The 12,682-nt window shown below is 35.1% G+C and overlaps 1 protein-coding gene across 1 annotated transcript; it reads right to left on the minus strand.

Moving 5' to 3' along the window:
• Window positions 1-1,589: 1,589 nt before the first annotated feature.
• Window positions 1,590-12,042, minus strand: LOC130711150 (protein ACTIVITY OF BC1 COMPLEX KINASE 8, chloroplastic-like). Its single transcript, XM_057560648.1, has 12 exons — window positions 11,679-12,042; window positions 11,462-11,590; window positions 11,077-11,271; window positions 7,661-7,708; window positions 7,457-7,585; window positions 6,490-6,614; window positions 5,572-5,682; window positions 4,216-4,324; window positions 3,878-3,996; window positions 3,058-3,211; window positions 2,280-2,424; window positions 1,590-2,061 (listed from the first exon to the last, which is right to left on the minus strand). The coding sequence occupies exons 1-12, from the start codon at window positions 11,802-11,804 to the stop codon at window positions 1,997-1,999; spliced, it is 1,455 nt and encodes a 484-aa protein (XP_057416631.1). The 5' UTR covers window positions 11,805-12,042; the 3' UTR covers window positions 1,590-1,996.
• Between the last annotated feature and the right edge of the window lie 640 nt (window positions 12,043-12,682).

Genomic DNA, 12,682 nt, shown 5'->3' on the forward strand with positions numbered 1-12,682 from the left:
GGTTAATTTAATGTTTATTACTAGCATCTCTCTATTTATCTTTTAATAAAACATTTTTATGGAATACTTTTTTCAAAACAAAATGATGTTTATCCATGTCTCGCTTTACGTTGTAGTCAGTTGTAACTTGACTTGTTCAAACTATTTCTTATTGTTACAAAAAATATCACTCCTTAGAACATTATATTTTTAAAAGGTTGTCTAAATGACCTATGAGGAAGTTTGGGTTAAATAATTCATCATCCAATCACATTGGAGATAAGTGAGTTGGAAACTTATTTATTAATTTATTTCCAACTCACATATTTCCAATGTGATTGGATGATGGGTATTTTACCCAAACTTTTCTTGGGTCATTTAGACAATCCCTTTTAAAAATATTAAAAACTTTGCTAGGTAAAATCAACATAGGTGAAAAACTAAGAATAAGTAGTGGATAGGGGTGGGAATAGTGAGTTGAGGTAGGTTTTGTATAAATATGTCTGAAAGGCCTAAGGCTTAAGTTTGACCTATTTGAAGATTTGTTTCATAATAAGATTTTTGCGTTTGCAAACAAATCTATATGTAAAGAGGTTATCAAAGACTGGCGGGTTTAATTATATTAAAAATAATTTCTATAAAGAAACTAATAATATTATAAGCTATAAGGTATGGATGAAAGTAAACTTGGTTGAGTCTTTTAGGTTATGATAACCTATTTAAAATCATACTTCATAATAATGTATTTAAATAGGTCATAAATCTAGTTTTAAATAGACTTTATACCCTTGAATCATTATATAAGTCAATTTGTTTAAATATATAAAAATTTAATTAAGCATATAATTTTAAGATATATTAAATTTCTAACGTAACAACAATAACAATGATAAAATATATTTATATGAATCTTATTTATTTAAGCTAGCATGTCAGACATACGAGACTTTTTGAATAATCTAATCATATCTTTTTATTTAACTAAATTAAAAAAACTTAAGTTTGTCTATTTACTAATTTGGTTTGGTCTAACCTAGGCCTGAAATAGGCTAGGCTATAGGCCTACGAACGGTCTACTTATTCTCACCCCTAGTGGTGGACATGACCAAGCATGTCAGTCACATAGCTTATGTACCACCACACCAAAGAGAGTGAACTTAGCTTATGTACCGCCACCAAAGAGAGTGAAAAGAGAAAAAACGTTTAATTAATAAGGGTACATTTGTTTTAAAAACTAAGGTGTACTTCCAATTTGAAAAAAGGAGTATTAAAAAAAACTTACTCTTGACTAAGCCATCTTGACAAAAAAATAAAAAATACAAGGGTATCTTCGAATTCTTTTCCCTGATAATTTTTTCACACTCTATTATTATGTTTATTATGAAATAGATGTCTACATATATATTGTAACTAATTCATACTCGGCTACCTCTGAATCTGAAGTGTCTTAGGCAAGTAATCAATCACACTCACACAATATCCAGTGTCGACATTTCATACAACCAGTTCCTTTGAGGAATTGAAATCATGGGATGTTATGAAGAACGATACCCTTTTAGAGATAGTTGTCAACACTGCAACGTTTATGTTGTGAACTAAAACATAGAGACTTCATAATATCATTAAATATTTCCTCAAAATTTTGAAAAAATTGGTAATGCATTCAATTTTTTCCCGAAAACATATATCAAGTACAGACCCAAAACATTCTAATATTCTAAAAACTGCCTGCTGAGGCTCCCCCAGATCAAATTGTGATCGTCATCAATGTTTAACTTATATACCATTTTGAAGAGAGAATATTTGAATTCACCTTCCTCCATTGGCACACAAAGAATTGATCAGCTAATCAACAAACTATACCCACGTATCCAGACCTGCCTATTTATAGTGTGTTTGAAAAAAAAATTAACCCACAAGGCTAAACTACAACTGGTAGAGTTAAAGTTTCTCTTGATACGCGATTTTGGGGCGTAAATATTGCCTGCTCTCATGCTTCTAAACATGCAATTAGTATCTACTGTGTCCAAAATAACATTTTCCGTAGACCACGTTTCTTACCTCTGGGCTTAACATCCTTACCTGTGAAAAATCAGGTGAGCTCAGAATTAGATATAGCTGGTCTAGTAGAATGCAGAGATATACTAACATAAAATAGAACCCACATCAGAAACAATCAAGGAATGAAGACACTAGAAAACATGTGAGGCATGCCGTTTTGAAATGCAAACAAAGATTGTACAAAAAATTAGTAGAATCAATTTTAAAATGTGTGTTAAGCAAGAGTTTCAATGCCCCACCTTTAAGTCTGCCGGCTTGAAACAAAGCTTCTTCAGCAATAGGTCTCCACTGTTCTGCACAGGAATAATTGATTCCAAGTCCAACGCTAAGTCCTCTCAGTAGATGCACTGTCCGAAGTACAGAAAACAGTTCTTCTGGAAAAGCCTACAATATCCAGGCACAGGAAGAATAGAAAATTTAGTGAAGAAAAAATAGCAGCAGAAGATATTAACAAGCTATTTCCTGCTTGTTAACATTACCATAAATATACCATTTACAATTTTACAAATATGCATCACGTCACGTTACTTCCTTATTCAATATTTTGATTCAGTGCACACATATTTTCATCAACAGTGAGTCATTAAGAAAAGGTTTGCCACCAACCTGACAAAGAAGAGACTACAAACTTTCATATTTTAGTTAGCGTTATGCTCAAGTACACTCCCAGCAAGTGTAATATTGTTCGAGTAGGAAGATCCACATTCTAGTAGGACTAGCACTCCCAGCAAGGTTTTTTTTTTCGTACACAAGACTCGAACCCGAAACCTTGCTTAAGGGAAATCAAGTATGCACCACTTGAATCAACCACTTGCTGGTCCATCCCATTTTCTAGTTTTCATTAAAATTAGTATATAATTTCTTATTATACCCCTTATCTCTTATATTGATTAATTTTTCTCTCATTTATTATTCTCTTTTCGATGTTTTCTCTCCGTAATAATTTGTTATTGGTAGAATGTGAAAAAGAAATGGTTCATTGCTATTGTAAAATGACAATCAAACTGAGATTAATACCTGAACAGCAATTTTTTTAATTGAAGACTCGTCAGAGAAAGGTTGCAGCATTGTCACCCCAGGAGGCAATTTTGTATCAAACATTGTCTCTGCTAGTTTAAACATTTCTTGTAGCTCATTTTCACATTTGCTAAAGGTTTCTATACCAAGTTCCCTATAAAATAAGAGTAAACAAAGAGTTAGACAATCTGATATGAACATAGCCATTAAAGAATCGTTATTAATTCAAACTTATGAAGTTAAGGAGTCGGCTGTCCTCCTCTGAAGTCCATATTTCACATAATCTAAAGATTTAAGCAGTCAGCCATTTGGTGAAAGTGAAATACTTTAATATCTATAGCGACAGTAACAACAGAATGAGAAAAAGAGAAAGATTTACAAAAGGAGGGTGCTGTACCAAAGCATATATATCTACAAGTACCAATCATTGTTTCACATCAATTTAGGATTTCTACCTCTTTTTTTTTGAAGATAAATCAATTCAAGACATGGACACATGGTTACTTCGTCTTGTTACAAAAGTGCGCTTTAGAAAGCCATCAAATTAGATCATAAAAAAACCATCAAATTTAAGGTTACTAATGAAGAATTAAATAATTTGGACTTTTAATATTTTTACAACATTCCCTTTTTTTTTCTCCCCTCATGTCTTATGTACCTTCTTACTTCTCACATCAAGTAGTCCATGCTTTCATTATTTATTCCCAGCAGCACCACTAGTGCAGTTAGTCAGTATCAGCTAAGTTATCTATTTCAGATCTTATTTCCACTAAACATGAGAAGCATTAAATATAGAAGGCTGAATTGAAAATTTCAGTACCTATAGCTTTCTGAAGCTCTTACTGGGTCACCATCAGCAATTGCAAGAACTAGATTAGCATAACCAAGCCTTAACTGTTCTGGGAGATCCTTCACCTGCCCATAGTCTAGCAAGGCAACCTGACTCGAGGGAAGATACTAAAATTAGGGTGGTTAAAAGTAACAAAGTTACGACAGGCATCAAAATCTAATACTAATTTTCAATATTCTACCCCCAAGTCATCTGCATATTACTCATCTTGATTATAACATTTTTTAATAACAGCTGGATACTCATCCATAAAGAATTTAAATAACATTTAAGGAGATATTCGGAAAGAATTACAGCTGATGACTTGCCTCTGATCCTTTACAAATCAGGATATTTCCTGGATGAGGATCGGCGTGGAAGAATCCACTTTTCAAAATCATTTGACCATATGCTAGAGTCAAGCTTTGAAGTATTTTCCTGCACTTTTAGAAGAAACTTAATAGTGTAATGCACTTAAACTACGTGTATAAGTATGAAGCATCATCTATGTTATGAATCATTCAGAGAAAGGTGGGTTTCAGTGTTATTAAAACTTAACAATCCCCGCTGTATTATCTGAATATGACATTCATGGACATTCCCCAAAAGAATTTCGGACAGCAATCAAATCTATTCAAAGTTGAATGAGCTCCAAGACTTATCAAATTTATATTGGTCCCAAAATTTGTTGATTTGAGGTTCATTGTCAAAAGTATGACAATTATTTTTATTTAATTGTATATACTAAATTTATGGTTTAATTATTTTAAAAGTATAAATTCAACTAAGCATCATTGAGCATACACAATTCAATCATGAAACAAACAATCGTTGTAAGAAATCGTTAACTATTCTCCTCATGGTTTGTTCAAGGAAGTGGCCAACCTGATATTAAATGTTACTAGTTACTAACAACTTGCTGCATTCTTAATTTTAATCTTTTTTATTATGTTCTTTCCTTTTTGGGGATATCCTATCGTCCTCCAACTTTAACTTTCCTTCTCATTAATTATTTTTCTATTAAAAAAAGACACCGATCTAATTGGTACAAGCAACAAACATTTTATCAGGCTTTCATAGATGAGGGATATTGTGTCTTCTATGGCATCATCAATTTATAACTATTGTAAAGAATCAACTAGCATGGCAGCAAAATCTCCCGAAGTGATCATAAAGTTTTTAGATGAGGGATTAAAGAAATCATGAATTAATGAGTGAAGGTGTCACCTCGCACCACATCCTCAACCTCCCCGCATCCAAGACTCCTTCTTGCTCAGGGGAGACAATAATGGAGTCACTGAGATCATGCACAGGAGCAGATTGCACTCTAATATACCAAACAATTTTCCATGACATCATAACTGACTAAATTGCTGATAGGGAGAAAGGGAGTGGCACTAATTGCAGAGAAAAATTAATTTGTGTAAATAAGGGAAGTCAAAGATAGAGAAAATGGGTAAAAAGGGCCAGCAGGAGTGTAGGAGAATGCTAGGAACTAGGAAGAAATGAAACAGAAGTCAAATTACAGGAAAGAGAATGAATGAATTAGTTTATTCTGATGATTCACAATAGACAAGAAAACTAAAAGCAAATATCAATAGTCAGGATTCAGGTCATGTATAAGTTATTAACAAAAACAAAAGTAGGGCATACAGAACTAATGATAGAATAGCTCAGGAGCTTACTGCTTTGCTACAGCTGCAACCTTACCACGTGGATTTATGCCTCTCTTTTCTATTTCATCACCAAGGTTCATTATTGGAATCCCATCCATATATTCCATAACTAGGATCCTTCTGTACAATTAAAGAAGCACATCATTACTAAAAAACTTCTTACATATGAAATTGTGTGAACCAATGCATGTGAATAAAGACTTAATCAAGCACATATATAAAAATATTATACCTTTCTTGGCCATTTGACCAAGATTGAATGTGTAACATAGTAAAAGCTTTTTTCCAGACTGGACTTTTTATTCATTGTTTTCGGTTCAACCTTGATTATAATGCCACCCCATAGATATTCATGTCATCCCCATGCCATCCCTTTCTGCACTTTCAATGTGCGGAATGTAAAATTTGTGTTCTGCAAGTGCGGTATGTAATTAATTCCCGCACATATAAGTGCGGTCAAATTGGGTAGCGAGAAAATGAATAGGGGTGGCATTCAAATCAATTCCCGATAATTTTTGGTATAGCAAGCTAAAAAGTTAAAGATGACATGCTGGATTCACTGTGTAGAATTATAGATCCTGATGACAACTGTGCACAAAGCCACAAACTTAACAGTGCGCTACCATTCAAGCTTTTAAATTATTTCATTGTTGATATTTTGATCAAAAACCAAAATATTTACTACATCAACCAATTAGCAAAACTAGTTTACCCAAAAAAAAAACTCATGTGGTAACATGTTATTCAACGTATGATTTTGGACTTTGGAGACAAAAGCAATACTTGAGAAAACTTCATTAATTTCTAAAACTGCCATATACTCCAAGTCCAATGAATAAATTGCTGACACTTATTGATATAGTAAGTTAAGCATTCTGGTCCATTACTGATATCTCATCCTGATTCTGTAAGATGCTGTGCTAATACCTAGTAACCATATCTCTTATTACTCTTGGCACCAAAACAGGAGTCCTTCTGTTATGTTCATACAAGAACTTTCTAATCCTTGCCATTGCATCAGCCTCCCTCACGAAGTCAAATTCATATCCAATCTACAATAGTTATCAAGTAGAAGTTCAGAACTAGTCATGGTAGATTGCAGGAAGAACCTCAATTTTAACATGACTATGAAACTACAAGCATAGAAAAGAAACTAAATGGTTTGTGAAGAATTTGAAAATAATTGACTAAAAGATAGCGACGGGGTGAGTCAGTCTTGTTTTCTCACTCAAACATCAAACCTGTTCCATTACAGATAAAGCACTTTTAGTCCAGTAGTCTAAATATGATTTACATGCTAAGTGAAGAGAAACTTGCTCCAGTTTCTTTATAGAAGTAATAAACCTTCTAAGCCTAAATTGCTTTTTCCTCCAAAAACCTCATTAGTAACACAATTTTGGGGGGAAATATGTAACCAACATTCTTATCAAGTTACAACAGATGTGATGTTCAAATTAATAATAGTCAATATTTAAACGAACATTCAGTCTGGCAGTACAACCGTCATTCATAAACATTTGGTTGGAATTTTGTCAACATTGTGCCATTGTTTTAATGTGACTCATTCAAAGCGCAAGAAACAAAAAGGTTCAAGAGATCAGATATGTTGATAACTTCCTTACAGCTTATTTATAATTGCATTATTTTCATTTTAAAGAACAGCTAATAAGAATTGCATCCAAAATCCATTAGGCATACACTTTACACATAATGAGGGGGCATAGTATTTTTTTTCTTCAATTGAAATACAAATCCAGCAATTTGTTTTTTCTTCGATTAAGATGCTACTACTCAAACAAACCCACAAAACAGGGCAAGAAAAATGGGTGGGAATCAAATAATCCATGTAGAATACTGAAATTAAATAGCAAAAAAGAAAAATAATAATGTCCACCTGTTTTTCCATTTCCTTTGTCACCGAAAATAGATCAAATTTGATATCTGTCTTTTGCATGTACCAAGCAAAAGCTTGCAAATTATGGATATCTGTCATCATCAGATCCTGAACTCCAGGATGTTGAACCTATTATATGCAAAAGAAATCAGAATCAGATGTTTACTGGTCTCATGAATTCACAAGGCTTAAAAGTTCAATTACCTTGACAACAACATCACCTTTGTCACCCTTCAGTCTTGCTCTGTGAACCTAATAAAAGCACAACACACGTGTGAGTTTCATGATCCTAAATCTTCATAAGAATTCATTACAGTTATCACTTATACAGTTATACTTCTTTTACTAAGTAGTCACCCTCTGAAGACTAATATGTGATACAAACATGAATATGAACCCCAGAAAGCACAGAAAAACTTTTTACAATACTACTTTTATTTATAAAAAAACAGATTTACATTACAATGCTAAATTTCCAAAGAGGTTTTTACACTTAAAAATTACTCTGCTACACCAGACTGAATTGCACTGGCATAATGAAATAAAAAAGAAGAGAAATAATGTTTGAATATAGCACACATGGTAGGACAGGTTTTATTTCCAGATATTACCCAAAGTCACCCTTGATTAACATAAATTCTGCACACAGATGGACAACACAGCAGATGCTTACTAAACCAACTCTAACTTCAAAAGTACCGTGCCTATGGAATTTATGAACAAATTTGCTGGTCACTAAACCAGCACTGAATCGCAAAATCACTGGTCATGAAGACCAGCAAATTAATAGAATTGGATAGTTGGAGATTCAAAGACAGAAAAGACTGTGATTGTATATCTGTAATTTTGCAAAACTGTTTTTCTTTATTCCTTAGGATACCATGTTGTAGAATAAATGTATATATGACAATTTAGCTAATTGATAGGGCAGAAAAATATCAGCTTGTACTAAACAGTATTTATATGAGAATTCTCCAGCAAGAGAACACACAGGTTTGCCTACATATTTTTTAAGTTTAACACGGTATCAGTCTGGGTTTTGATGCTACCCTAACTTAGTCTGAAATTCCAGCAGTGTTGCCAATTCTGGATAATGGCGCATAGCGTCTGACCCCAAAAATTCTATAGCGGGTATAGTCGTATAGGCGTATAGCGCAAAGCGGGATGACCGCTATGCTGATTTTTTTATACAATTTATATAATTTAACTGTATGCATATATAAGTGCTCAAAAATGATAAAAAATACTCATTTCATGGCACTCATAATTAACAATAAAAAGTCATAGGTAAACTGGTAAACATACAAGTACCAACAAAAGTCAATGTAACTAAGAAGTCTAAGCCTCTAATGCTAAAACTAAACAGCCTAAAAACATGAAAATTCAAATAAAAGTTTCCCAAATATGAATCATCAATCATCCTTAGATTCAAGTCTTACTCTTTTTAACACTTACATTACTCTTACAATCTATCTCACTTTCTTCTCATCCTCCTCAAACTAGGCCCTTAAATATCCCCTAAAAATGCCCTAATATCAACTTTTTTGGGGTTTTTATCAGTTCCACCACATAGCGGCCACAACAGCCACTACACCACATAGCGGCCACAACAGCCGCTACACCACATAGCGCTCTATATTGACAACCCTTTCACGCCTCTCAGCTATTTTCTGGGTTGATTCCAAGCCCTGATTTGGTTCTTCGTTGGCAAAGGTGATCCCTTCCCCACAGGTATGTTGTCGAGATACCTTAAAGCAAAAGCCATGTTGACGGTGATACCTTTACCCCTTATAAATAGCAGTGACCTCACTTATTATGAGTTATGTTTCTCCATTTAGCCCAAACAATATAACCACTTCTGATACACACTAATTTGGGTGTTGAAGTGGCCTTGAAAGTAGTACCCAATCACTGTGTAGCTGAGGATAGTTTATGGGGAAGGGTATTGAGAACAAAATATGTAATCCCTACACATTTTGGTGACATTGACATGAGGAGGAAGATGTCCAGTTGGTGGAAGGATATTATTAATCTTTGTTTTGAGGATGATGGGGTTAGATGGTTTGATAACGGATTGCAGAGAAATGTGGGAGATGGCAGGGGGGTCGTTTTTTGGCAAGACTATTGGGTAGGCCATGACAAATTGCAAGACAGATACAGCAGGCTTTTTAATTTATCTGTGCAGAAACTTGCTTGTGTTAGAGACCTGGGTCATTGGGAAAATGGTACCTGGGTGTGGACTTTCCTTTGGCGAAGACCATTATTTGCAAGAGAGGAGGAATTGAAGGATGCGCTCATGGCTACACTGACTGCAGTAAATCTGGTTGAAGGGAAGGAGGATGAATGGATTTGGACGGCAAATGATGAAGGCTGTTACAGTGTGAAGACAGCGTTTCAACTCTTGCAGGGCCTTAATATGGAAGACACGATCCCAGAATTTGAAACCTTGTGGAAGTGCTTTGCTCCTTCAAATACACTTGCGTTTGGATGGAAGACAAGGTGGAGTAGAATTCAGACAAAGGCTAATTTAAGCCGGAGAGGAATTTTACAAAACGATGATACTTTGTCATGTGTTTTCTGTTTGGGGGAGGAAGAGTCAATGGAACATCTTTTACTGCATTGTTCCTTCTCTTATCAGATTTGGCAGAAGTGCTACAGGTGGATGGGAATCCTCACAATGCTCCCAGCAACTTGTGGATTGCATTTTCTGCAACATGGGTTGTGAGGCAGACTAGACTATGTGATAGCAAACCAGAGACGGGGAGCAAAGTCAGTGTGGCTTGCAATAATTTGGTCCTTATGGCTGTCAAGAAATAAAATCATCTTTAAAAATGGCTTGAGGGATGCAGACAAGGTGTATGAATTGGCACAATTGAGGGGGGGGGGGGAATTTATGATAGCAAACCAGAGACAGGGAGCAAAGTCAGTGTGGCTTGCAATAATTTGGTCCTTATGGCTGTCAAGAAATAAAATCATCTTTAAAAATGGCTTGAGGGATGCAGACAAGGTCTATGAATTGGCACAATTGAGGGCGTGGAATTGGATGAGAGCAAAGAACAAGAATTTCTCCTTCACAACCTATGAATGGACTGTTAATCCAAGATTTTGCTTGGGAAGCCTGTGATTGTGAATTCTTGTGAGGCAGACTAGACTATGTGAGGAAACCTGGTCTATTTGTTAACAGATGGTGGAGGAAGCACGTTGAATGTGGTGGGATTGCTAGTTATTAAGATTGATGGGTTTGAATGCCAATTGTATCTGGTCTTATCGGCGCGCTATGTACTTTCCCTCTGTTCTGTTGGTTTTCTGGTTTTACTAGTTTCTGTTATACTCCTTTTATGTACATATTTTCTTGTTCTATTTGGGTTAGAGTACCCCTAGTACTCTATATCAATATATTTTGCTTACCCAAAAAAAAAACTGTGTAACTGAGGATAGTCCTCCATTGACATGAGTAACAGCAGCTGATTCTCACCCCGGACTCCAGACAGGAACAATTCACATAAATTGGTATGCATAACTAATGTCCTAACATGTCAGCACAAGCATGCATAAACTCACATTCTTGAGAGATAAAGAAAAATGCTACAATTCAAATTAAGATAATGAAGAACATGAACCTGAGCAATCGAGGCAGAACCAAGGGGTTCCAAATCAAACCTCTCAAACACATCATCAATACCCTGTCCCAGCTCATTCTCCAGCACAAGCTTCACGGTGTCAAACGTGGTCGGAGGGGCACGATCACACAGCGTCACAAGCCTTCTCACCCAGGCAGCCGGAGCCAAGTCGGGCTTCCCAATAATTTGAGCAATCTGTCTCACATTTCAATATCACACAAACAACACAGGATGAACAAAACAATCATCACAGAAAACAAAAATCATCACCAAAATGCAAATCATAAAAACCCTCGAAAAATCGAAGTAAAACAAGAGAATCTCCTATTGCATGTATAACAATAGAGCCAAAAGGTGAAATTGGAATAGAAATTGATGGAAAGACCTTGAGGAAGAAACCACCAAGGTCAGAGCACATGGCGTAAATCTTATCAGCAGCAAGCTCGTGCTGTCTCTCCCACATTGCTTCCTGCTTCTGCGCATCCTTCTCGAAATTCACCCTCACTTGAAACACCTGCAATGAATGAAGAAATCAATGTCAATTTGGAATAATAATCGAAGTTGGAAGCCAATTTCATTGAATTCGCACAGCAATGACTGACCTTGTATCCAGTGTAGATATCAATGGCTCGCACCCAGAACTGGAAGGAGCGTTGCCAAGGGCGTAACTGAAAGGAGAGATTCTCCTTCATGTCGTTCAGATCGATTGGAATTCGAGGAGGTAACATGGTTGCTGTTGTGTCTGTGTGATCCTACCAACTACAACACACGATTTCGATTTCGATTTCGATTTCGCATGTGAATTTATTATTTTTGTTCTCAATCAAAGTGTGGCTCAAAAGTCAAAACCACCACCACACAACTCACTCACACTCTTTAACTAGCTAAGCTATGATGTGAGTCACAAATTTGTGTTACTCCCAAGAAACGTTCTTCTTATGGGGATTTTGGATAAGCATGTCTCTTTCTCTTTGTCACCTCATTTTTGGAACACATTTAATATTTCTTTCTTACTAGTTACCTACTACATTCATGTTTTTTCGTTGCTTCTTTATCTACTCTTTCTAGTTCTATTGGAAGCTTTTCTTACATTGATATATAAATGTCTTCAATTCAATTCTCATGAACTGAAATAATTATGGATTAGTAATATGGATTTAATTTATATTCATGATTACATTATACATAACTCTTTTATGAAGCGTATTTAGTGGTTAACTGCTTGCTATTTAATGTAATTATCCGCAGCAAATGGTGGTAGGTGGTGGGCTAAAATGTTTCATGGTAATTTTTTTTTTTTAATGAATTGGCGGTTATTACTAGTTTAGAATGGATAAGTAGGAACGTGTGAATTTATTTTCCTAAATAAAAGGATCTTTTGATTAGATTGGTACTTTTATGTCATATTGTATTGTGAACTGAATATCCTGTGTACTGTGTACTCTCTATGTCGATGCCTCCAACATAAATGCACACCAGCACTATTTTTTTTCTAGTATGTATAGATTATGATAATAGAGTCGTATAAAGTGACGATTAACCATGACACGATACTAAGTTTCTAAACGTCTTAAAAGTATAAAATGCCAAAAGCAGGAAACTAAAA

Source organism: Lotus japonicus, chromosome 4, assembly GCF_012489685.1.
Source record: "Lotus japonicus ecotype B-129 chromosome 4, LjGifu_v1.2".
Taxonomy (NCBI): domain Eukaryota; kingdom Viridiplantae; phylum Streptophyta; class Magnoliopsida; order Fabales; family Fabaceae; genus Lotus; species Lotus japonicus.